Raw genomic sequence first — 25,057 nt, forward strand, 5'->3', positions numbered from 1 at the left:
AGTGTGATTTCTATACACTACCAGGAAATGGCCTTCATGATAAATCCTGAAAATGACCTATTGCCTGAATCACAGACAAACTAGATGATAGTGAGAGTCCAAAGGTAACTTCCACAGACACAGCTAAATGATTGTATGACTATCTCTTACAAGCTATGAAAAGCTTAAGGGTAAAAGCTTTCTATCTTCATTATTTCTGAATCACAATGCCCAGCGGAAATGCCACGCAGGTGAACTGCGCTTGTGTGGAACAAGGCTGCAACCCCCCTACCACACCCTCAGCTGGCTGTTCTCAGGATGCTGCTTACCCCAACTCCTTCTCAATTTCTTTTTCTTTTCTTTTTTTTTTTTTTTAAGAGACAGAGTCTCGCTCAGTCGCCCAGGCTGGAGTGCAGTGGCGCCATCTCAGCTCACTGCAAGCTCCGCCTCCCGGGTTCACGCCATTCTCCTGCCTCAGCCTCCCGAGTAGCTGGGACTACAGGCGCCCACCACTATGCCCGGCTACATTTTTTGTATTTTTAGTAGGGACGGGGTTCCCCTCCTCGATTTCTGCCCTTCTCTGCTTGCTCAGTGCCCAGGGGATGCTAAGGGCTGCACCACATCCCCTCAGCTCCCCTGCAGACGCTTCCACTTGGCCCAGCCCATGGGAGGAGAGGGGAGGGGTCTCTTCCGGGCTCTCTTGGCATGGGACTGGTTTCTGGTAGTGGCTGTGTCCCCACCCCACAGATGCTGACTTTCTCGCTAGGTCCACAATCATCTCCTCCCCTGCCACCAGGCCTTGGACACTTGCTCCTGCCCAGGGACTTCCATCTGGCCCACACCACGGAGCAACCCCTCCTTAAGGCTCCTCTGAACCACCTGCAGGCACTGGGTTCTGTCTCCAGCCCGAAGCCTGACTGCGTCAGAGTGCCTTTTTCAGTGGTGCCTCAAATCTGTCAGGAGTTGATTTAAATCTGGCCTGCTCCTCCCCGTTCACCATCAGCAAGGCCAGCCTGCAGACCTGGGTGGGGCCGTGTGGGTGCTGGGCTGTGGTGAGAACAAGCTCCACACTGACCTTCCCAGTGCTGACGTCCAAATAGGACAGGGTGTGCTTCCTCCAGTGCTTCTCAAAGGGCTTCTTCTGTTTCCCCTGGATGGGCTTGGAGTGATCGCACTCATTAATCCACACCTGACGCCAGAAACACCATCACATTTCTCATTACTCTAACAGAGCAACACAGAAAAAACACAGCAAACATTAAAATGATCTAAGAGACAGATGCCCTAGAACTCATTCCATTTCCACTTCAGCCCAGGAGGTTGGCACCATCAACAGGTTCAGAACCCACAGAGGACACATGGGTGGCAGCCAGTAGCGGGTCCAGAGTAATCCATGTCCGCATGTTCCCTTAGACATCCTTTATGTACCTAAGAGTTTATCAAATACTTTGTCTTTTTGCTCCATGCACTAGGAGACTACCTCAATCCTTTCTTTCAGCCTGTTTTTATTAAAGAAATTTTTTCTTTTGAGACAGGGTCTCGCTATGTCACCTGGGCTGGAGTGCAGTGGTGTGAGCACAGCTTGCCGGAGACTTGACTTCCCAGGCTCAATCATCTTGCCTCAGCCTCCTGAGCAGCTGGTACTTCAGGCACGTACCACCACACCTGGCTAATTTTTTAATTTTTGTAGAGACAGGTTTCGCCATGTTGCCCAGGCTGGTCTAGAACTCTGGGGCTCAAGTGATCTGCCTGCCTCAGCCTCCCAAATGCTGGGATTACAGGTGGGAGCCACTGCACCTGGCTTCTATTCTAATTAAAACTCATTGGCACCAACTAAATTTATGCTCCTGGCCAGGCACAGTGGCTCATGCCTGTAATCCTAGCACTTTGGGAGGCCAAGGTGGGTGGTTCACTTGAGGTCAGGAGTTCGAGACCAGCTCGGCCAACATGGTGAAACCCCGTCTCTCCTAAAAATACAAAATTAGCCAGGCATGGTGGCATGCGTCTGTAATCCCAGCTACTTGGGAGGCTGAGGCAGGAGAATCACTTGAACTCGGGAGGCAGAGGTTGCAGTGAGCTGAGATCGCGCCGCTGCACTCCAGCCTGGGGGACAGTGAGATTCCATCTCAAAAAAATAAAAATAAAAATAATAAATTGCTTATTATTCTGTATTGTGGCAAACACGGATTCATATACTTTGCAGGAAAGACTCTTAATATGTATGAGACGAGCAAGTTCTCAGCAGTGATCACAGCCATCAGCATATTCTAGTGGAGGGTAAATCAGTAAAATTTCATGGTGAATACAAATGATTTTCCCATTCACCGTGTTCAGCTGACTGGAAAGGCTGCCACCAGCTGCCCACACAGTCCTGAACCAGCCTGTGTGCCTGCCTTGTGGAGCCTTTGTCCTTTTGCTGATGTGGTTTATCCTGAACTTGCATTTGCACCCCAAGCTTCCCTTTCCGTGGTTTTTTGCTATCATATATGAAAAACTCTTACCAGGCAGAATCCAACATGTGTACTCTGCACAAAAATCAGTTCATCTGAAGAACAAGTGACCACAGGGCAGGCTCTATAATACCTTTTCCAAACCACAGGGCGGGTCTGAAACGGTGGCTTACTTGTTATTTAATAAACTGGCATTTCCTCCACAGGGCAGGTTTGAAATGGTGGCTTACTCATTATTTAATAAACTGGCATTTATTTCCTGGTCATGACACTCTGGCTGCACTTTTTTTTTTTTTGAAACGGAGTCTCACTCGCACTCCAGCCCGGGCTGGAGTACAATGCCGTGATCTCGGCTCACTGCAAGCTCCGCCTCCCGGGTTCACGCCATTCTTCTGCCTCAGTCTCTCCGAGTAGCTGGGACTACAGGCGCCCGCCACGACACCCAGCTAATTTTTTTGTATTTTTAGTAGAGACGGGGTTTCACTGTGGTCTCGATCTCCTAACCTCATGATCCGCCCGCCTCGGCCTCCCAAAGTGCTGGGATTACAAGCGTGAGCCACCGCGCCCGGCCCCTGGCTGCACTTCTAACCTTGGCCTTCTAACAGCAAATCACATTGGCTTGGAGATGCCACTGCTGGCATCAGTGGACGCTGACCCAAAGCAAGGAAAGGTTGCAGTGATCCAGAAGATGGCGAGAACCCAGGGATCAAAGTTACCAGGGGGAAAAAAGCATTTTTTGGATTTACTTTTGGGGAAACTAAATAAAATGCAGAGAAAATGCAGGGGTGGGGCTGAGTCCACCCAGGTGGGAGGAAAAGGCAGGTGCAGGTGGGTGTGGTGAGAAGGCGCACCTTGTAGTCTTCCCTGGCGTGCGCGCCCCGTGACTCCTTCCACGCCTCTGCTCCACTGATGGTCTGCGGCGCACACAGCATCAGGTTCTGCAGCTCCAGGGTCTCCACCAGGTCCGTGTTCCACACCATTCCTGGGGACACAAAAAGTTCCATCAGGGGCAGGCGGGACCCAGTCACATGGGCCCTCCGAGCTGTCAGCCTGGGCCTGCTAGTCCATGGAGTCACTGGTTGTGGCTTTATAGCTGAGGGCCAGGACCCATCCAGACAGCAAGCATGGAACTAAGTCAGCACTGACGGGACAGACACCAGCCCACCCTGCAGAAGGCAGGGCCCAACAGTGTGCACGGAGCCTGCTGTCTGCTCGCCCCGATTGAACGTCTTCAGGTCCTTCAGGTCTCTGCAGAGCTTGATTTTCCCACAACCTTCTTGCAACACGCTTCCCACACGGAACACAGCAGCATGATTTTGCACTGACTGTGGCACAAAATATTATTCGTAAACTTTTAATCCATAGAAGCGGCCATACCAAGAACTGCTTAACTTGTAGACCTGTTGTTTTGTATTTCATTTTGTTATGTAAATTAAATGGAAAAATCAGGAAATTTAGACTTTGAGTTTATTACTCTGAACTTAAAAATGAAGTTTTGACTAAAGCTTCTGAATAAATAAATGTTTCTATTACATACCTATCTTAGACCCACACACATCCTTTCCAGCGGGATACAGCCGGGGTCCAGGACTCCAAGCAGACTGCCTGTGTGGCACCATGTTCCATACGGCTCAGTGGCCAACCAGGCAGCGCTGCCTCCCCACAACCCCTGGTGGGACTCCTGACGTGGGGTCTGGTGGTCAACGTGACACGAGCCAGCAGCCCTGTGGTGATACACACTAGGAGGAGCTGAGCAGAGCCCTGCTGATGGTGGGGTTGGAGCGGAAGGTCTTCAAGGAGAGGGAGGGGCGTGGGTGGCTGGGGCCCTTGGCCCATCTGGCTACTGTCTTTTGCCTATTTTGTAGAAGCTCCTTGTACACTGAGTTCCTTCATAGTTTTACTGTGGTGAGAAACGTGCTATGCAGTGGACCTGAAGTTTACTGTAGGTATGCTGGGAACTGGGCATCAGCTTTTGCTTCCTGTGGGACAGACAGGTACCACCTCCGTGATCCCTCCTCCTCCTTGCTTCTCCCTCTAACTGTGCTTTGCTCCACTGACCCTAACTGTCTCTTCCTCTACCAATGCACCTTCATGGTTTAATTTGGACATTTCATCTGATTCTCCTTAGACTCATACATAATTGTAACACTGTAATGCACATCAACCTCATGGTTTTTCAGGAAGAACAAATGAAAAAAACTGCATCTCAGAATCTAGTATTACATTCTTTCATGTCCTTTAGCAGCCACGTTTTCATATCCTTTTTTCGTATTTCTGGTAACAGTATTTCAAGGCATTTTAAATTTTTTGTTTGAAATGTGAATGAGATATTTACTGATGTCTGAGCAGATTACTGCTGGCACATTGCAAAGCTACTGATTTTTAGATACAAATCTCTTATCCAGACACCTTACTACATTCTTGTTGTGTTTCTGTTAGTTTTTCAGTTTATTCTCTGGAAATTTTTTGGAAATTATATCTGTAAATAATGGCAACTGTATCTATTCCTTTTCAATATTTAATGCCGAAACCAGCTGGGTCGTGGAAACCCTAACCCGGCGGCAGTAGAGGAATTAAAGACACACACACAGAAATATAGAGTGTGGAGTGGGAAATCGGGGTCTCACAGCCTTCAGAGCTGAGAGCCTCGAACAGAGATTTACCCACGTATTTATTGACAGCAAGACAGTGATAAGACTTACTAAAAGTATCCCTTATGGGAAATAAAGGGAAGCAGGAGCATGTCCTTAAGACACAGATCGCTCATGCTATTGTTTGTGGTTTAAGACTGCCTTAAGAGGTTTTCTGCTCTGGGTGGGCCAGGTGTTCCTTGCCCTCATTACGGTAAACCCACAACCTTCTGGCGTGGGCATCATGGCCATCACGAGCATGTCACATGCTGCAGAGATTTTGTTTATGGCCAGTTTGGGGGCCAGTTTATGGCCACATTTGGGGGCCTGTTTCCAACAATGTACGTCATTTCTTTTTTTGATTGTTACTATTAATAGCCAGAGTCAGCAGAAAAATCCCTTCCCCAACGAAACGCATTTCCACAAGCATAGGAAGCTCTGTTTGTTCAGTGCCGACTCCAGCACCTCACGGAGCCTGGGATACAGCAGGCACCAAGACACACCTTGTTTGGTGGGAACACTTCTAGTATTCTCACTTCAAACTATCTCAGATTTGCCATTTCTATATCCTAAGGCCTGTTCCCATTCTCTAATGCAATGGTTCCTTCTTTCCCAGCTGGCCTCCAACCCTACAAAAGCACTGCAGGGCATCACTCAGCCTTCTGTGCCTTAGTCACGCTGTTCTTCTCACCTTTCCACAAAGCCTCCCTCAAGCCCAGCCTCACTTGAAGACTGAAGGGCACAGGCCTCTGAAAATGTCAGCAGCGAACCTGTTCTCTTGTGTCTAACACCAAATGCCTTTCAGAATATGCCTAAAACAATGGACTTCTTTTTAGAAAATACGCAGAAATTCTTGCAAATAGTAGACAAGAGATCTCATTCTTGGACACGAATCCTTGTTATTAGAGGAATTCAGTTTCTTAGACTGACTATATATCAGGTTCTCCACAGCCCCCTGTGGCTAATGGCTGCCATACTGGACGGCAAACACTCAACATTTCCATCATCACAGATGGTCCTACTGGACCGACTCCCAGCAGCACAGGCCGCACAGATCACTTTCCACCCGCCGCCCACTCTCCCTCTCTTCTGAGTATATTTAGGGGCAGCAACAGGTCCAGCTTAAAGACATTTCCGAGCTGCTGGAAGCCAGGCGTGATGACATGATCAATATCTGGGCCTGAGATGTAAGCACCAGTGTTGTGTTGAACTCCAGGAAACCTCTGAGAAAGCTGCCCTGCTGGGGACTGAGCTTCTACGGCGGTCCTGTGGCTCCCTCTCCTCCACGCTGTGACTCATCCATGACAGCCAGCGACGGTCAGGGCACGGAGGTCACGCCCAAGCACACACGAGTGAACCACAGAAGGCTGTCCTGGATGCTAAGCAGTCACTAATTCTGCCCTAGCCTGCTGACCTTCTCTGTGGAAAAGAAGTGCACTTCTGGTCTCTTCCATATTCTTGGTACAGTGAAGAGCACATCCTGCTGCTGTTTCCTCCAGATACTGGTGCAGCCTCATATGTTTATCGCAGCACTAGTCACAATAGCAAAGTCATGGAATCAACCTAAGTGCCCATCAACGGACGACCGGATGAAGAAAATGTGGTACATATGTACCATGAAATACTACTCAGCCACAAAAAAAGAACGCAATCATGTCTTCTGCAGCCACACGGATGGAACGGGAGGTCACTATCCTAAGTGAAGTGACTCAGAAGGTCAAGTGTCACACATTCTCACTGGAAGTGGGCGCTGAACGGTGAGTATACCTGGACACACCGAGTGGACTAACAGAGACTGGGGGCTCCAAAAAGCGGGCGGGGGTGGGGATGAGCAATTACCTGCTGGGTACAACACACACGACTTGCGTGACAGGTACATGAAAAGCCCAGACTCCACCACATCACAGTAAAAACATCCACACAAAACTGCACCTGCATCCCCATATATCTATTTTTAAAAAAACAAAACCAGTGCAGGACCAGGTATGCAGCCCGCCTGCTCACCCCAGAGCGAGTCCAGGCTCTTACCTTCTGCATGCTGAGTCGCAGTTCCGATGTTCTTATGCTTCCATCAGCAAATCTCAATTTGTCAAGATTCATGACAGATTCTTCCCCAGCATTTGGTTTAATTGGAGGGACTTTATCTCCTAAAACACCAACAGAAAACGCTAGAATTTAACTTTCGAAAAACGTTTTAAAAAACCAAATGGATTTAGAATGACACACAAATATGTAGCACAGCCGCTCAAGGAGCCTGGAAACTGTGTAAGTCTCCTGAGCTAACACACTGCCAGCCCACCCTACATCTGAGGCCATCTGTTGAGTTGGGCCAATTTTAAAGAACAGAGATGAAACGCAAAACTGTTGGCACACAGTAGATATCTATTAAGTAATCTTAGAGTGAATAACCTAGAAATCATCTTTAAAATTAAAAAATGAAATGTAGGCCAGGTGTGGTGGCTCACGCCTGTAATCCCAGCACTGTAGGAGGCCGAGGTGGGTGGAGCACTTGAGGTCAGGAGTTCAAGAGCAGCCTGGCCAACGTGGCAAAACCTCATTTCTACTAAAAACACAAAAATTATCTGGCATGAGAACTGCTTGAACCCGAAAGGTGGAGGTTACAGTGAGCCGAGATTGCGCCACTGCACTCCAGCCTGGGCAACACAGCGAGACCCTGTCTTACAAAAAAAAAAAAAGTATACAAATTTATATATATTAAGTGTATATAAATGTCACTCCACTAAGGGGAAAAAAAGACACCTTCCAGATGGTGGTCCCAAGGGGCCGGCCACCCCATTGTCCTTTGCATCAGGGGGAGGAAGGTGGCTGCTGTGTGCTTGAAAGTCACCTGCTGACTTGGGACTGTTGTGTGCTCTCACCTATACTTCAAGATTTGCAATTCTTTTCTTTTTTGAGATGGAATTTTGCGCTGTAGCCCAGGCTGGAGTGCAGTGACACCATCTTGGCTCACTGCAACATCCACCTCCTGGTTCAAGCAATCCTCCTGCCTCAGACTCCGGAGTAGCTGGGACTACAGGAGTACGCCACCATACCTGGCTAATTTTTGTATTTTCAGTAGAGATGGGGTTTCACCATGTTGGCCAGGCTGGTCTCGAACTCCTGACCTCAGGTGAGCCACCTGCCTCGGCCTCCCAAAGTGCTGGGATCACATGTGTGAGCCACTGCGCACGGCCAAGATTTGCAACTCTTGTGTTTCCAAGATGTCTTGAAAAAAGTTGTAAAGTTTTTCTTTTTATAACATTATATATATATTTTCTTCAATAGGTAACACATGCAGGAGGTAGGAGGTATGAAATGCAGGAGTCAAACAGGCCCTTCCCCGCCCACTGCCTCTCCCCAGGCCCAGGCTGTCTCCTGAGGGTCTGCACCGCCTCTCCCCAGGCCCAGGCCATGGGACTCCTGAGGGTCTGCACCGCCTCTCCCCGGGCCCAGGCCGTGGGTCTCTTGAGGGTCTGCACCGCCTCTCCCCGGGCCCAGGCCGTGGGTCTTCTGAGGGTCTGCACCGCCTCTCCCCGGGCCCAGGCCGTGGGTCTCTTGAGGGTCTGCACTGCCTCTCCCCGGGCCCAGGCCGTGGGACTCCTGAGGGTCTGCACCGCCTCTCCCCAGGCCCAGGCCGTGGGTCTCCTGAGGGTCTGCACCGCCTCTCCCCGGGCCCAGGCTGTGGGTCTCTTGAGGGTCTGCTCAAATGTTTCTAGGCTCACTGGTGTTTCTTTTCCTTTTGTTTATAATGCTTTAAAAATTGATCATTCATTAAAATTGACTTTTTTCTTTTGGTGGACAGTTCTACAATTCATTTTTTCTTTTGTTTTTTTTGAGACAATGTCTCTTCCCTCTGTTGCCCAGGCTGGAGTGCAGTGGTGTGATCTCGGCTCACTGCAACCTCCGCCTTCCAGGCTCCAGCAATCCTCCCACCTCAGCCTCCCAAGTAGCTGGGACTACCCAAGTGTGAGCAACCATACCCAGCTAATTTTTGTATTTTTGGTAGAGACGGGGTTTCACCACCTTGCCCAAGCTGGTCTTGAAGTCCTGAGCTCAAGCAATCTGCCTGCCTCGGCCTCCCAAAGTGGTGGGATTATAGGCGCGAACCACTGCACCCAGCCTCAGTTCTACCAATTTCAACGCATGTAGAGATGCATGTAACCACTTTGGGAGGCTGAGACAGGAGGATCACTTGAGGTCAGGAGTTCAAGACCATCCTGGGCAACACAGGGAGACCCTGTCCCTAGAAAACATTTTTTAAAATTAGCCAGATGTGGTGGCGTGCACCTGATCGTACCACTGCGCTCCAGCCTGGGCGACAGAGGGAGACTATGTCTAAAAATATATATATATATATATGTATTTTGGGGGGGGGGGCGTGGGGGAGAAGTAGGGATGCTACAAGCATTTTTTCTTTCCTTTTCATTTTTAAAAATTAAAGCTTAAAGATACAGTAAAATAAACTCATCATTTGTAATGTAGGGTTTTTCAAATTTTGACACACACAGAGCTGTGTCTCTAAGTCTCAGCACAATCAGGAAACAGCTTCTGGCAACCACCAATCCCTTTTCTTCCCTAGATGTGCCTTTTCCAGAATGTCGTATCAACAGAACCACAGGTGTGCAGCCTTTTGAGTCTGACTCCACAGCATCCTGCGTGAGATGCTGCATGTGTGAGCGGTTTCTCAGATGTAAAGTATAGGGTATTCTTACAAAATGACTCCACAGCATCCTGCATGAGATGCTGCATGTGTGAGCGGTTTCTCAGAAGTAAAGTATAGGGTATTCTTACAAAATGTTCTTTTCTGCATTTTCAAAGAAAGAGAAGCTCAAAATTTCTACATTGCTCTGAGAGAAGTGGTATCAGTCCTCACTGCAACAAAGTGCAGGGCTATGGAATGAGACAAGCACAACCTGTGGCGTCAAGAACGACGGACCTGAACTCCGCCTTCACCGATGATCAGCAATGGCTTGGGATAAGACGCCAGCTCTGCGTGTGCTGGCCTCCTGGGCTGTGGTCAGATCCACAGAGACAGAGTGTCTGAAGTAAGCTACCCTTTTAATACTATCTGTACCTTTCTAACTACAGATATAAAAGGGCGCATGTTTATAAGTTATGGCAGTGCTAGTTTTTATTTCACTTTTATTTGCTCTTTTCAACAGAGCAAAAAGCACCTGTTCTATAAAAACAGCAGAAATCATGCTAAACAGTTAACACCAGAGAAACGTAACGGGAAGAACGTGGGCCTGGGGTCCCACCATCCTTGCCACACAAACATCCACCAGTGCCTCATCCACCTCATACTGTTCTGAGCACACGAGGCTGGATAACCACCGTGAACATCTCTGGAGGTGGGAGTGATGCTAACTGTCCTGTTCTTAGTGCACGTAAGACTCACACTCCCACACATGGTATTTCATTTCCTGCACGTTATTTGACACTATCATGAAAAGAAAACCAGCAAGTGAAATCCAATCTGTCCGTAGAGGGTGGGAATCCTGTTCACTCTAAGTCAGCCCTTCTCCTCTAATAGAGGTTAGTTGTACTTTGTTTTTAGAATGGCCTAAATTATTTTTCTAAGTACCAAGAAGTTACATATTCATTCATGCCAACTATTTTAAATATTTCATTGCAAATAAGTGATTTTTATCAGGCAAGTAATATGTAATGAAATTCCCCTACAAATAACAACTTCCTAATAGTGCTTTTTCTAAGCAGAAAATAATGACTGCAAAATAATTTTAAAAAAAAAGTAACCCCAAAAATGTCACCTTAACTGTTAAGATCCCCAACCAGCCTCTATCTAGTCTCAACATTACCACCATATAATCTCTGGATTTCTCAGTTTAATCACTTCTGGGGAAAAAACCCAGACTACCTCTGTATGATCACTAAGCCAATTTCCAGTAACAAATCAAGGCTTTGTAACCTGGCTGGGTGCAGTGGCTCATGCCTGTAATCCCAATAGTTTGGGAAGCTGAGGCAGAAGGACTGTTTGAGTCTAGGAGTTCAAGACCAGCCTGGGCAATATTGTGAGACCCTGTCTCTACAAAAAAATTTTTTTAAAATTAGCCAGGTGTGGTGGTGCATATCTGCAGTCCCAGCTACTTGGGGCTCTGAAGGTTGAGGTGTCCAGGACTGCTTGAGCTCGGGAGGTTGAGGCTGCTATGACTGTGCCACTGCACTCCAGCCTGGGCTGACCCTGTCTCAGAAAAAAGAAAGAAGACTAACCTCCTGCCCTTCTCGAATAGTCTGGCTCCTGAAGAAAACACTTACCAGGCCTGCATGACTTTTCGATGCTCAGGGCACATGCCTGACCAGACAACCAGGTCCAACAGCGAGTTTGCCCCGAGGCGGTTGGCACCATGTACCGAGGCACAGGTGGCCTCCCCACAGGTGTACAGGCCGGGCACAATCTGATCCTGGCCATTCACATGCCTCAGGACCTGTGGAAAGGAAGATTTCAGGTGAAATGTCAAGGTGCCCATTCCTCCACAAGCCCACCTCCCTCAACAGGGTGTCTGTGCTACGGGTCAGAGAAAGAGAGGGAAGTAGGCCAGGCACGGTGGCTCACGTCTATAATCCCAGCACTTTGGGAGGCTAAGGCGGGTGGATCACCTGACTTCAGGGGTTCAAGACCTGTCTGGCTAACATGGTGAAACCCCGTTTCAACTGAAAGTACAAAAATTAGCCAGGCATGATGGCGGGTGCCTGTAATCCCAGCTACTTGGGAGGCTGAGGCAGAAGAATCGCTTGAACCTGGGAGGCAGAGGTTGCAGTGAGCCGAGATTGCGCCATTGCACTCCAGCCTAAGCGACAGAGCGAGTCTCCATCTCCAATAAACAAAGAGAGGGAAGTAAAGACCGTATCTGAGAAGGAAATAAGGACCATAGCTACTCTTCTTCAGAGGGAAACTTCCAAATGTATCTCCCAGTTTCCCCTCTGCCCCTGAGCACCTGCTGTTACAAGCAGGTCAGAGGACCTCCAATGTCAGCATCTGCGACTCTCCCTCGTGTCCCATGTTCCCGAGGCCCTCACCACCTGTGCTCCAGCTCGGACCCAGGAGCACGGCAGGTGGAGGAACATCAGCAGGGGAGACTGATGTTCCAGACTCTTCTACCCCCTGTTCACCTCTTCATCTATGCAGGGAAAGTAACAGCTTCCACCCACCTCGCCCAACAAGGAGGCTAAGTGACTGACAAGCTCTGTGTGAACCGCAAACCACTCAAAGGTATGAATTATAAAGATCCCTCAATGTACAAGATCATTAGAAATAGGAATTATAAAGATCCCTCGATGTATAAGATCATTAGAAATAACACAAGATCATATAGGAAAGTAATTATAAAATGGAAAAAGCTGCAAATGATGTATCTATGACAGTTTACTAAGGAGGAATAAATTACTAAGCCCCCCTCCATCCTCCAGTAATAGAAATTTAAAGTGCGATCTAGAAAACAATACGGTACTTTCTTGAAGAAAACAACTGTCTTTTCCTCTAAGATCTAAAGAGACAACTGCGAGGTGGGCCCCATCGTCCCAGCCTTCTTTCCAGCTGTGGGAGAAGAGCCAGCACCATCACCTGCCCCTTGTAGCTGGTGGGAATGCCATCCATGTTATAATGCACGGTGGGGAGGACAGGGATTGGCTCCTTCATGACGTCCACGCCAATGAAGATCACGGCTGTCTCTGAAATGCCGCGCAGGCGCGTGGCCAGCTGCTCTGGAGGTAGATGGTGCAGCTGCAGGTAGACGTGATCTTCCTCAGGGCCACAGCCTCTGGTAAGACAGAACACCATCACATAAGGCAGAGAACGGCAACGGCAGGAGACCTGAGAATATGTCATCTTGGAAGCTCGTGAGTTTCAACATGTTTTGATACTGAGGAAAATTTCCCCTCATGTATGGTCACCCTCTCATCAAATCTTTTCTAAGCATCTACCATGTGCCAGGGACAATCCCAGGTGCTGGAACACAGCTGAGAACCAGAACAAAACTCTGCCCTCACTGAACTCACACTCGTCTCAGCGATCACAGCCTGCTGTGGCTGTCCTTGGTAAGTGCACTAGAAAGGCCTCTATGCCAAATACAGTCGTCCCTGTGTATCCATGGCAGGTTGGGTCCAGGACCCCCACGGATACCAAAATTCGTGGATGCTCAAGTCCCTAATATAAAATAGGAGAGTATTTGCATATAACCTACGCACATCCTCCTCCATATTTTAAATCATCCTCATTTAAAGTTTTACATTTAAGTTTTACAGCAACTCCAGGATTACTCATAGTACCTAATACAATGTAAATGCTAGTAAATAGCTGTTACACTGTGTTGTTTAGGGAACAATGACAAGGAAAAAAAGTCTGCATATTTGTAAGGATGCAATTTTATTTTCAAAACATAGTTGGTTGAAACCACACATGTGGAACCGATGGATACGGAGGGCCACCATATTCCAAAAAACCATCTGACTTCTCTTTAATATAAAAATGTAAAACCTCGAAACGCCATACCGGCAGATATTTTGCAAGCGTCATTACATTAAAGAACAGGGTCAGGCCCTATCTGATCTTTGACAAACCTGACAAAAACAAGCAATGGGGAAAGGATTCCCTATTTAATAAATGGTGCTGGGAAAACTGGCTAGCCATATGTAGAAAGCTGAAACTGGATCCCTTCCTTACACCTTATATAAAAATTAATTCAAGATGGATTAAAGACCTAAAACCATAAAAACCCTAAAAGAAAACCTAGGCATTACCATTCAGGACACAGGCATGGGCAAGGACTTCATGTCTAAAACACCAAAAGCAATGGCAACAAAAGCCAAAATTGACAAATGGGATCTAATTAAACTAAAGAGCTTCTGCACAGCAAAAGAAACTACCATCAGAGTGAACAGGTAACCTACAAAATGGGAGAAAATTTTCACAACCTACTCATCTGACAAAGGGCTAATATCCAGAATCTACAATGAACTCAAACAAATTTACAAGAAAAAAACAAACAACCCCATCAAAAAGTGGGCGAACGACATGAACAGACACTTCTCAAAAGAAGACATTTATGCAGCCAAAAAACACATGAAAAAGTGCTCATCATCACTGGCCATCATAGAAATGCAAATCAAAACCACAATGAGATACCATCTCACACCAGTTAGAATGGCCATCATTAAAAAGTCAGGAAACAACAGGTACTGGAGAGGATGTGGAGAAATAGGAACACTTTTACACTGCTGGTGGGACTGTAAACTAGTTCAACCATTGTGGAAGTCAGTGTGGCGATTCCTCAGGGATCTAGAACTAGAAATACCATTTGACCCAGCCATCCCACTACTGGGTATATACCCAAAGGACTATAAATCATGCTGCTATAAAGACACATGCACGTGTATGTTTATTGCGGCAGTATTCACCATAGCAAAGACTTGGAACCAACCCAAATGTCCAATGATAGACTGGATTAAGAAAATGTGGCACATATACACCATGGAATACTATGCAGCCATAAAAAATGATGAGTTCATGTCCTTTGTAGGGACATGGATGAAACTGGAAGTCATCATTCTCAGTAAACTATCGCAAGGACGAAAAACCAAACACCGCATGTTCTCACTCATAGGTGGGAATTGAACAATGAGAACACATGGACAGAGGAAGGGGAACAGCACACTCCAGGGACTGTTGTGGGGTGGAGGGAGGGGGGAGGGATAGCATTAGGAGATATACCTAATGTTAAATGATGAGTTAATGGGTGCAGCACACCAACATGGCACATGTATACATATGTAACAAACCTGCACATTGTGCACATGTACCCTAAAACTTAAAGTACAATAATAATAAAATAAAATTAAAAAAACAAAAAAGAGCTGCAAATTGTCTTACTGAAAGCCAAATAACCCCCACACTTTGAAAGCTGCCGAAAAACATCTGTGGGTATCAGACACGACACCCAAGGCTCACATACTGACTTCAGGTTGGGTGTGTGTCTCTCTCTCCCATACTCCGTCACATACTCACACACACTAAGAGAAACTCTGTTCCACAGATTTGAGAAACTAGCTAAAATTTTCAAAATGTAGGTCTTTAGGAAAATATCACAGACTAACAGACGCCTCCCGGCAGCTCAGAGAGGTGGCTGTGCACACGTCCCTGCACACGAAGGTGAGGGCGAGCGGTGCTGAAACGCACAGAAGCAACCCCGGCCCGTGTGCCCGCTCGGACAATGCTGGTGGTAAATCACACGCACCTTCCTTCGCGGATCTCCAGAGTCATCGACCGAGACACCACATCTCTAGACGCCAGGTCCTTCGCGACAGGGGCGTATCGCTCCATAAACCTTTCGCCTTGACTGTTAATGAGAATGCCTCCCTCTCCACGACATCCTTCCGTAATGAGACAACCAGCACCACGTGTGCCTGCAAAAAACCACACATTTATAACCTAACAATTGCTAGGTCTCTATTTCAAACGCATTATTTTTTTTTTCAAGATACTTTTTGGGGGAGAGACGAAAAAGATATGCAGAAGGCATTATATGCAAAACTGAATAGAAAGAACAGTTAAGATACAGTGGAAAGTCTGGATAACAAAAAGCACGGACAAGGCTGACAGCTGCAGCAGAGGCTGGGGCAGAGCGGCGTCCCCAGAGAGGAGAAACGCCGGCCCACAGACCTCTGGCCAACACTCTGATTACAGCCGCGTGTACGTTGGATGCCTCAAATCTTGTTTTAATTTTTGAACATTCTTTTGCACTATGATACTGTGGTGACTAGTTAAGAATACTAGCTTGGAGAATTCATATCTAAGTTACCCAAACAGTGGCAAGGACAGTAATAATGATTATTTTAGTTAATATTTACACTGCACTTGCTATGGGCAGTTCTAGCTGCTTTCCACATATTAAACTCATTTAAGTCTTACAACAACTCTGGGTGTACGACCCCCTTTCTCAGTGACAAGCAAATTAACGCTTGGTAACATCCAGTCATGCAGCTGAGGACAGAGCTCAAACCCAAACCTGGGCAGTCCAGCGGTCTGTGCTCCAAACAGCGGCTCTGTGACTCCTCGGTGCGATGAGAAACGGCGTGCCAAGCTCTCGAATTTTAACAAAGGAGATCAAAAACCCTAAACTAAATGTATTTCAAAAGCCACAATTTTTATCACTATACAAAAAGGGCAATCTTGCTTTCAAAACAAGAATGTGATTCTTGCATCTCACCTGTCTTTTGATTTTCTAAGTTTCAATGCTCTTTTTTCTGTGGTTACTTCTCACATATTGAAGACAAAGCATGAGAAGTGGAGCTCTAAGCAAATCACAGAGGGAATTCAGGGGCTCAGTGACATCTTACTGATCAAAAACAGTAATAAAAAATACAACAGGCCAGGTGCAGTGGCTCATGGCTATAATCCCAGCACCCTGAGGGGCCAAGGCAGGAGGATCGCCTAAGCCCTGGAGTTTGAGACCAGCCTGGGCTTAAAATGGTGACACCCCATCTCTACCAAAAACAAAAAAACCCTCAAAAATTAGCTGGACATGGTAACACATGCCTGCAGTCCCAGCTGTTTTGGAGGCTGAGGTGGAAGGATCGTTTGAGCCTGGGAGACAAAGGCTGCAGTGAGTCTAGATTGCTCCACTGCACTCCAGCCTGGGCAACAGAGCAAGACCCCATCTCTAAACAAATTAAAAAAAAAACCTACAACAAATTCATTTCTTATTTTCATCCCTTCCAGGGATCAGAAAGCTGACACTGACAGAGAAAGAGAAGACACAGGTCTGGTCCTTCAGCACCACTTCAGGGGTCTCCATCGTTCACAGGTCAGAAAAGCAACCCAGAAAAGTCCAGGAGTGTCACATATCCCAAGTTAAAACCTGGTATAGAAGATTATCAATTCAACTTTCCAAAATAGATGCAAGAAGTCACACATTGCCTTAGGGGCAGCTCCTCAAGGCACATGTCTGGTCCTGTCACATCAACAGTCGCTGCATGTGTCCCACACCGCTATTCTCTGTTGCTTTTTATGTAATCTCTGGCTGACTCACTCAGCACGCTAACCCATTCCCCGCTGTCACCATAAGCCCCAGCACTACGTGTCCTGTCTCAGGTGGACCGGAGGCGGCCTTACCCTCCTGTATAAGGTGTGCAATATTGAGTGGCCGGTCCGATCAGCCACACAGCAGCACCGACGGGCCTGCCCACCCTTTCCAGACTTGAGGCTCTGTCCACCAAATGCACGCTGATAAATCTTCCCATCTTCAGTTCTGCTAAATGGCAAGCCATAATTTTCTAGCTGTGAAAGATAAACAAAAACCTTATTACCTTAAAGGAGTCAAGATATTCACAACTAATCTACACTAAACAACTTTAACACAAATCTGCAAACCCAAACTAAACTATTTTATGAACATGTCAACACTTCATCAAAGAGAAGCTTTTCTTGTTACATGTAATGCATAGTTCATGACGGACAAAGACTTCTCTTGTGAGCTTTGCTAATCACCATTCTTTCGGCTGCCACATCTGCCTCAATTGCTTACATTTTTTCCCAGACTCTTGTACTAGAAACAGACCACAAGAGCACCCAGAGTCTCCCGCCCATCACCTCGACCACGGCAGCGGGGGCCTGCTCCACCATGTAGTGGATGGCATCCTGGTCCCCCAGCCAGTCGGAGCCCTTCACGGTGTCGTAGAAATGCCACCTTCAGTTGTCCTCCTCCACGTTCCCCAGAGCAGCATTGATTCCTCCCTGGAAACACCAACCACTCCTTACGAGCCACAAACAGGAGCCCCAGCTTTCTCTTCCAGGCCCAAATCCACCCACTGGGGGATTCAGAGAAAGCCAACTACTCACACGGTGACTCCAGTGAGGGCTGACCTCAACAGAGGAGCAGCGAGGCCTGACAGATCCCAGATCACAACCCCTCCCTGACTCGCCCAGTCGTTCCATCCCTTAGCCTCAGTCTTCTCATCTGTGTGGTAGAGACACAGGGAACTCCAGGAAGGGCTGACTGCAACAGTGAGTGAAAGGCTACCTGTAATATGCTTATTACCTAACATTATCTGGCACAGAAAAGGTACTCAACAAATCTTTCCAGAGAGTTTTATTAACAAATCTTCCCAATGGCATTTACGAGCATGTGTTAAAGATTAGAAGTGCCTCCTGCCAAGTAATAAACTCCACAATCAGAGTCACACTCCCCTGTACCCCTACTTCCTTTGGCTGTATGTGCCCACCACCGTCTTACCCCTCAGAGAGTCCCGGAAGACAGCAGCACATGGACAAATGAAACCCTTGCCATTTTCTTCCCCAACCTAAACTCTGATTCCTCCTCTTTAGATGATCTCCTTTTCTTAACGTGTTGGGGCGGCGGGGGTGGGTGGGGAGGGTAGCAGGCGAGATGGTCACAGAAAACCCAAGTGTGACTGGAGTCTCAATTAAGAGTGTCAACAAGGCTCCCGCCCTTCAAAGTCCCCAGGGAAGAGGCTCCAGGGAGAGACCCCTGAGAGGGTGAGCTCAGTGAGTAAGGCACAGCAAGAGGCCATGTGGCTGGCACGGGGAGGAGGCAGGAGCCTCCCCAGGTAGAAAATGCGAAGCTGCGCAGGACCTGCACGGAGTGGGAGCACGGTGGGGCACCTTTCTCTCACCTGCACCGCAACAGTGTGTGACCTGGTAGGAAACAGCTTTGTAACACACGCTGTATTAAACCCTGCCTCAGAAAGGCCAAATGCAGCTGGCAAGCCTGCCCCTCCAGCGCCTACCACCACTGCGTCGAATTCATGGTCCACTACTGGATACTGAGCAGAAATCTGGAAAAGAAAAATTCACCTGTCAATCACATGTTCCACTATGCCAAACATGAAGACTCTTGTGACAGTGAAAGAGCCTGACAAACATAAAAGGAGCAACTGCTGGGCACACAGGGCCTCCATCCTGTCCTGGGGCTGAGCCCTGAACAGTGCGGGGAGAGGTGGGCACATTCGCACCTGGAGAAGGGACTGACAATCAGATTCTATGAATGGTAGAGGGTCTATCCCATGGGATCAGACTGAGGACCACAACCCTACTTCAGGGCCGTGCCTATGCTTATGCCTGAGAAGGTGCCAAGGAGTATTCAGTCGCTATTGTGAGCTTATGAGAAAAGAACTTCTCAGCAAGTTTCAGTTTTCCAACAGAGAGAGAACAGGCACACTCAACACCAAGGAACCCACACCGGAAGGGCCCCACGGTCCTATTTTCAGTAGGATTTTATCATCTATCACAGCAGATACTGTTCATTTTATTCCTTTACTTGACCTAAATTTAAATCTAGTTTATGGATACATAAGAGATACAAGTAAAAATGTTAACATCTATGTTTATGTTTGTACTTACAATTAAGTATTATTACACTGAAAATAATTTCAGCAGGCACTGGATACCTATGAGAAATTTTTCTCTTATGTCTATGACTCATATGAAAACAAACTGGTATAGATCCTTACCCCCTAAGCCAAAAAAATCATTTATAATGGAACAGAAAGCATGAACTTACGGAATCTGAAACTTTAGCAGATGCCCTCTTGTTCCTTCAACAGTGAAGTGAAAACCTCGGGTTCCCGTTTGCAACACTGTTGGCCACTGGAGACACAGAAGACACAGAGCCAGAGGGTTAGTGTCCTGAAGGAACAAATGCTGTGGGGGATAGTAATTCAGATTTTCCCCTGCAAACTGTTCACCTTCTTATGTATCCAGGTGCTCCTGTGCATCCAGAAAGCTCAGCTGGGACCCTCTACTTAACCCTGAACGGCAGCCCAAGGGGCAACGAAGGACTGAGCCCCCAGGTCCTCCTTTCCACCCTGACTTGGCACTCTAGAAAACCAGGATGAAGCTTGTTTCCAAACAGGACACTCACTGACTCAGATACGAAATGAAAAAGCACACTTCCTCTGTAAAGTCTTCATTTATGCTACTTAGTGGAGAAGGGGAAAGACATCTATATCGTATTACTGTATGTGGTATTTTGCAAATAATGAAGCATTTTAACTGGCACCATCAGAGCCCTTTCCACACTACAGTTCCAATCGTCCATGAGGGCTTGCGGTCAGTTCAAAAGGCACTGGACACTGAATCAGGAGATCTGTATCCTGGAACAGTAAAAGCTGACAGCCCAGAGGGAAGAGCTGTCATACCTTCATGACACAGGAGGATGTCGGATGCACACTCTCCCCTGCCTGGCTGCTCCTGGCTTTTTCCTGGCCAACGTCTACAACTTGACATATCTCACTGCTTAAATTTTCCATCTTAGAAACCTTTACTCAAGAAAACTCGTTTTAGTGTTTAGTTTTTAGTGGCTTTATGTAAGAGAGGTGACACTGTCCCATATGCTAAGGTTGGCCAGCCATTCGGGGGATACCTTTTCCATTCTGCTAGTGGCATTTTAGAAGACCACTGAATAGTCTCAGAAATATCATAGGCCGGGCGTGGTGGCTCACGCTTGTAATCCCAGCACTTTGGGAAGCCGAGGCGGGCGGATCACCAGGTCAGGAGATCGAGGCCATCCTAGCTCGTCATCCTGAAACCCCGTCTCTATTAAAAAATACAAAAAAAAAAAGTAGCCGGGCGTGGTGGCGGGCGCCTGGAGTCCCAGCTACTCGGGCGGCTGAGGCAAGAGAATGGTGTGAACCCGTAAGGCGGAGCTTGCAGTGAGCGGAGATTGCGCCACTGCACTCCAGCCTGGGTGATAGAGCGAGACTCCGTCTCAAAAAAAAAAAAAAAAAAAAAAAAGAAATATATCATAAAGAATAGTTTTAGGGGCTGGGCACGGTGGCTCATGCCTGTAATCCCAGCATTTTGGGAGGCCAAGGTGGGCGGATCACCTGAAGTCAGGAGTTCGAGTCCAGTCTGACCAACATGGCGAAACCCCCTCTCTACTAAAAATTAGCTGGGCGTGGTGGCGGGCACCTGTAATCCCAGCTACTTGGGAAGCTGAGGCAGGAGAATCGCTTGAACCCAGGAGGCAGAGGTTGCAGTGAGCCTAGACTGTGCCACTGTACTCCAGCCTGGGCGACAGAGAGAGACAATGTCTCCAAAAAACAAAAGAAAAGAAAAAAAAAGCTTTAGGAAATAATACACTCAGCAATCAGAAAAGGGGATGTGAGGGATGTCGTCAAGTATTTAGAAATACTTGCAATTCAGAAATTATTTATTATGTGGGATAAAAAATTATTCTTTATTTCTCCAATTTCTAGTCTGTTTTTACTGACATAAGCTAATTTCGTTTTTTCTTTTTTCAGAAAAAAAAAATGAGAAAGAACGAATATTCTTCTACCTTAATATAATTTTTTACATGGTAAAATCATATTTTAAGAAAGAAGTCTTTGAAATAATTTTAATACAAACGTTCTTGAAAATTTTGTAAAGTGCCCTATTAACATAGGTAATAGCACCAATAAAAACAGTACATTATACCAAATGTAAGTAGAAACAGGGAAATCACTCAATGTTTATTTGTTCTTTCTAGGATGTCGAGGTGGAATACCCACTGCCCACCCCCCACCACACACACACAGAGCTGGCTTAAAAGGGGCAGCTACTCTAACACAATCTTGAACAAATTATCATGCCATCCCCCTGGGGAAAAGGACACTAACCCTCTGCTTCTAAATCTAATCTGGGGCAGATTTTTGAATCTGGAAAGCCCAGCTTCAAGCCAATATCAGTCTTTAGATAAAACTCAAAACTAGTTTTGACACAAAACTAGTCTTTTGTGCCAATTATTAATTTTTTTTAGGAGAAACTATCAAACATTTCCTCTAAGAAAAAAAAATAGGGAACATATAACTAAAAGGAATACTTAGACCTTGCTTAACAATACAGAATTTCAGATGACTGAATCAGGAGGTGGAGGGGGAAAAGTAAGAAGTGCAGAGACATTAATATCCGAAATCTAGCAAAGTAAGGCGTCCTCATCGAATAAAATGCACCTATAAATCATGAGCAAGAAGCTAGTCTGCATGTACAACCTACACAATTACAAAAGCAGCCAACGAAGAACCTAAAAACGCACGACATTCTGTAGGAAAAGCTACCTTCATCAAGATACAAAGACTTTTACAAAACCCAAGACTAAATTTTGGTTCCATTTTGCTATCTTGCCATCTTGTCTGAGGTGCCTGGGGTCTTAGTCTGCAGAAGGAACACTGGGCACCATCTGGGTTGAGGACAAAGTCACTAGCTCTAGCTTTTCTCCAATCACAAGCTACCATTTCCCCTAAAAAGCCCCACTGACCATGGGCTTTACTTCCTGCTTGTGGACGCCCTCCTAGCAGCTCTTAAGAGCCCAAGATGCGGCGGGGGTCTCTGCTCAGTCAGCACCAACCACAGCAACACACTAGAACGGTTTACATGCTTTCTGATGTTGACAGGATGGCTGTATGACTAATCCTCACATTTAATTCAAAGAGATTTTTAATAGCTATTTCAAAAAGGAGAAAACTGCACAATTAAAGGCATAGTTCAAATCAATATTGCTGAATGCCTTGGTTCCTACTGAGATTTTTACTCTGCAATTTAAAATTACTTTGTAATTAAGGAGTGGGTGGGTAAGTCCATTTAAAAGAACCGAACAACTAAACCTATCCAATTTAGCTTGATTAAATAAAACCCTAGAAGGCCGACTCTGATGATGCAATCGTAGAGGGCACATTCAGACAAACTCAGAGAGCAAGGCCTCAGGGAAGTGGAACCCTGACCATCATCCTGGACTAAACCGAGCCCGGCCCTCGAGGCACTCAGCGCACAGGCAAGCACAGGTCCCGGCGTCCTCGCTCGGTCAATGCCCTAAGCTCTCCGTCTGATTTTAAACACTGGCACAGCTGCTTTTAAACACGGGCACATTTTTGGTGGCACAAGGGCCACCAAACAGGACCCAAAGTAGAGACCCTTAACTTACAAGGTCTCGAAGTGGACATGCACAGATTTGCGCTTTCTGCAAAGGGGAACTGCAAGCCCAAGCTCGGGCGCGCCGCGCTTCCCACCGGACGCCCACCCGGCCCAGCCCGGCCACGCCTCGCACCCACCCGGGCGGTTTCACCCGCCCCGCCAGCCCCACCCACGGGCTGCGGGCGGCCCCTCAGGACAACCCGCACAGAGGGCGGCAAAGGCCCAGCCCAGCCAGGGCTCCACCCCGGTGACCTTGGGCAGACACGACTCCTCCCCGAGTCCACCCGCCAGGCACTGAGGCGAGGAGCTACCTCAGCCCGCGAGGTCGCCGGACCCCAGGCCCGGACCAAGGCGGCGGAGGGGACGCCCAGCAAGCCCGCGGGCTCGTGACCTTCACCGGGACGCGGACTACCTGCTAAGGACCGAGCTCCCCAGGCCCCCGAGTACGCCCCGCGGCTCCCCTCGCACGGCCCAGGGCTCTCCCAGCCCCTTCCCATCGCCGGGCAGGGGGCGCGGGGACCCGGCGCCCGCTCCGCTCGGACCCACTGGGGACCGTCCCGCTCCTACCGCCGCCTCGCCCCCCGCCTGCCCCGCCCCGGTCCGCGGCAGGGACTCACCGCCTTGACCCGCACCAGGCGCCGAGCGCTCAGCATCCGCCACAGGCCCCGGACCCCCGACATGTCTGTAGTCGCCGCCGCGCAGTCCCGCCAGTCCCCGCGCAGACTGCGCCTGCGCACCACACCGGGTAGAGCCGGCGGGAAACCGGGCCCGCGCACCACGCCCGGGTCAAGGGGCGGGGCGGTAGTGGGGGACATCGCGCCTGCGCAGCACGCCGCGCCCGGGCCGGGGGCTAAGGGGGAAGCCGCGCCTGCGCAAAGCGGACCCGCGGACGGTGGCGCTGGGTGGACACGGAGGCCCCGCGCTCCCCGACCGAGATAGGGCGGGCCCTATTCCGGGGAGGTGTTGAGCACCAACATTTTTTAAAGCCGCGTGGGTGGTTCTCCGGGATCTCCCAGACCGAGAGGGTCTGAACGTTCAGACCGCAGGGAATGGGGTGGGAGGGGCGGCGCTCGTCCGCGGAGGGGGGCGGGAGCGGTCCGGGGCCTCTGGCCTCTAGTGACCAGGAGTGACCCTCGGTCTCCCGTCTCCGAGGGGCGGGAGCGATCCTCAGCCCTGTCCCCAGCCTCTGGTTTCCGGCTAATTTTTAAATTTTTTGTAGAGGCGGGATCTTGCTCTGTTGCCCGGGCTGGTCTCGAACTTGTGGCCTCAAGCGATCCTCCCTCCTCGGCCTCCCCAAGTGCGGGGATTACGGACAGAGCCACTGCGCACGGCTGTGGTCAGCTTTGAAAGCTGGGCAGATCCCTTTGGCTCATATGCCTTTCTGATTTTGCTTCTGGTTCAGATAGTATTTTAATATTTCTAGTGTGTCTTTTTGTAAGATAGCTGAAATCTTTTTGTGGAATGAAGTGGCATGAAAAATAAACCAATAATCATTAGTAATTATGTTTCCTGTCTTTTCACTTTATTAAAATCTTCATCTTGTGCATAATGCTTAACAGTTTCGAGTTATTTTAGTAAATTGCAAGGGTTCAGTCCCATTTTGTTGATATTTGGGTTGTTTCCCATTTTTGCTCTTAATAAATAACACCGTACAGAACATATCTGTGACCATCACTTTATCTTTAGGATTATTTTCTTAGATGTGTGCCCCAGACGTGGCCTTTATTGGCTTGCAGGGAGTGAACATAATACCTCCTGGAATTTTTTAAGTTACGCAGTTTTAGTCCTGGGTTAGTTATCTAATTGTTTGGTTTGAGACAGAATTTCGCTCGTTGCCCAGGCTGGAGTGCAATGGCGCGATCTCTGCTCACTGCAACTTCTGCCTCCAGGGTTCAAGACATTCTCCCGCAGAGCTTACAGTGAGCGGAGATCGCGCCCCTGCACTCCAGCCTGGGCAACAGAGCAAGACTATATTGCTTTAATTTATTCTGCCGGCTATCTGGAGAAATGCAACCTCATCAGCAGAAATTATTTCCACCCTGCCGCTTTTTAAATGTTATTTCCTATAGCCAGGT

At 48.0% G+C, this 25,057-nt stretch overlaps 1 protein-coding gene across 1 annotated transcript; it reads right to left on the bottom strand.

Annotated features, from left to right (window-relative positions):
• Positions 1-534: 534 nt before the first annotated feature.
• Positions 535-23,766, bottom strand: LOC101177207 (succinate dehydrogenase [ubiquinone] flavoprotein subunit, mitochondrial-like). Its single transcript, XM_030822809.1, is given in 15 exon segments — positions 535-1,168; positions 3,281-3,411; positions 3,646-3,754; positions 7,088-7,206; positions 11,336-11,379; positions 11,381-11,505; positions 12,642-12,837; positions 15,310-15,478; positions 15,632-15,686; positions 17,187-17,351; positions 17,664-17,807; positions 18,707-18,868; positions 19,594-19,628; positions 19,631-19,679; positions 23,600-23,766. Coding segments are annotated over 15 exon segments (1,833 nt in total). The 5' UTR covers positions 23,663-23,766; the 3' UTR covers positions 535-901.
• Between the last annotated feature and the right edge of the window lie 1,291 nt (positions 23,767-25,057).

The sequence above is a fragment of the Nomascus leucogenys genome, chromosome 11 (assembly GCF_006542625.1).
Source record: "Nomascus leucogenys isolate Asia chromosome 11, Asia_NLE_v1, whole genome shotgun sequence".
Classification (NCBI taxonomy): Eukaryota; Metazoa; Chordata; class Mammalia; order Primates; family Hylobatidae; genus Nomascus; species Nomascus leucogenys.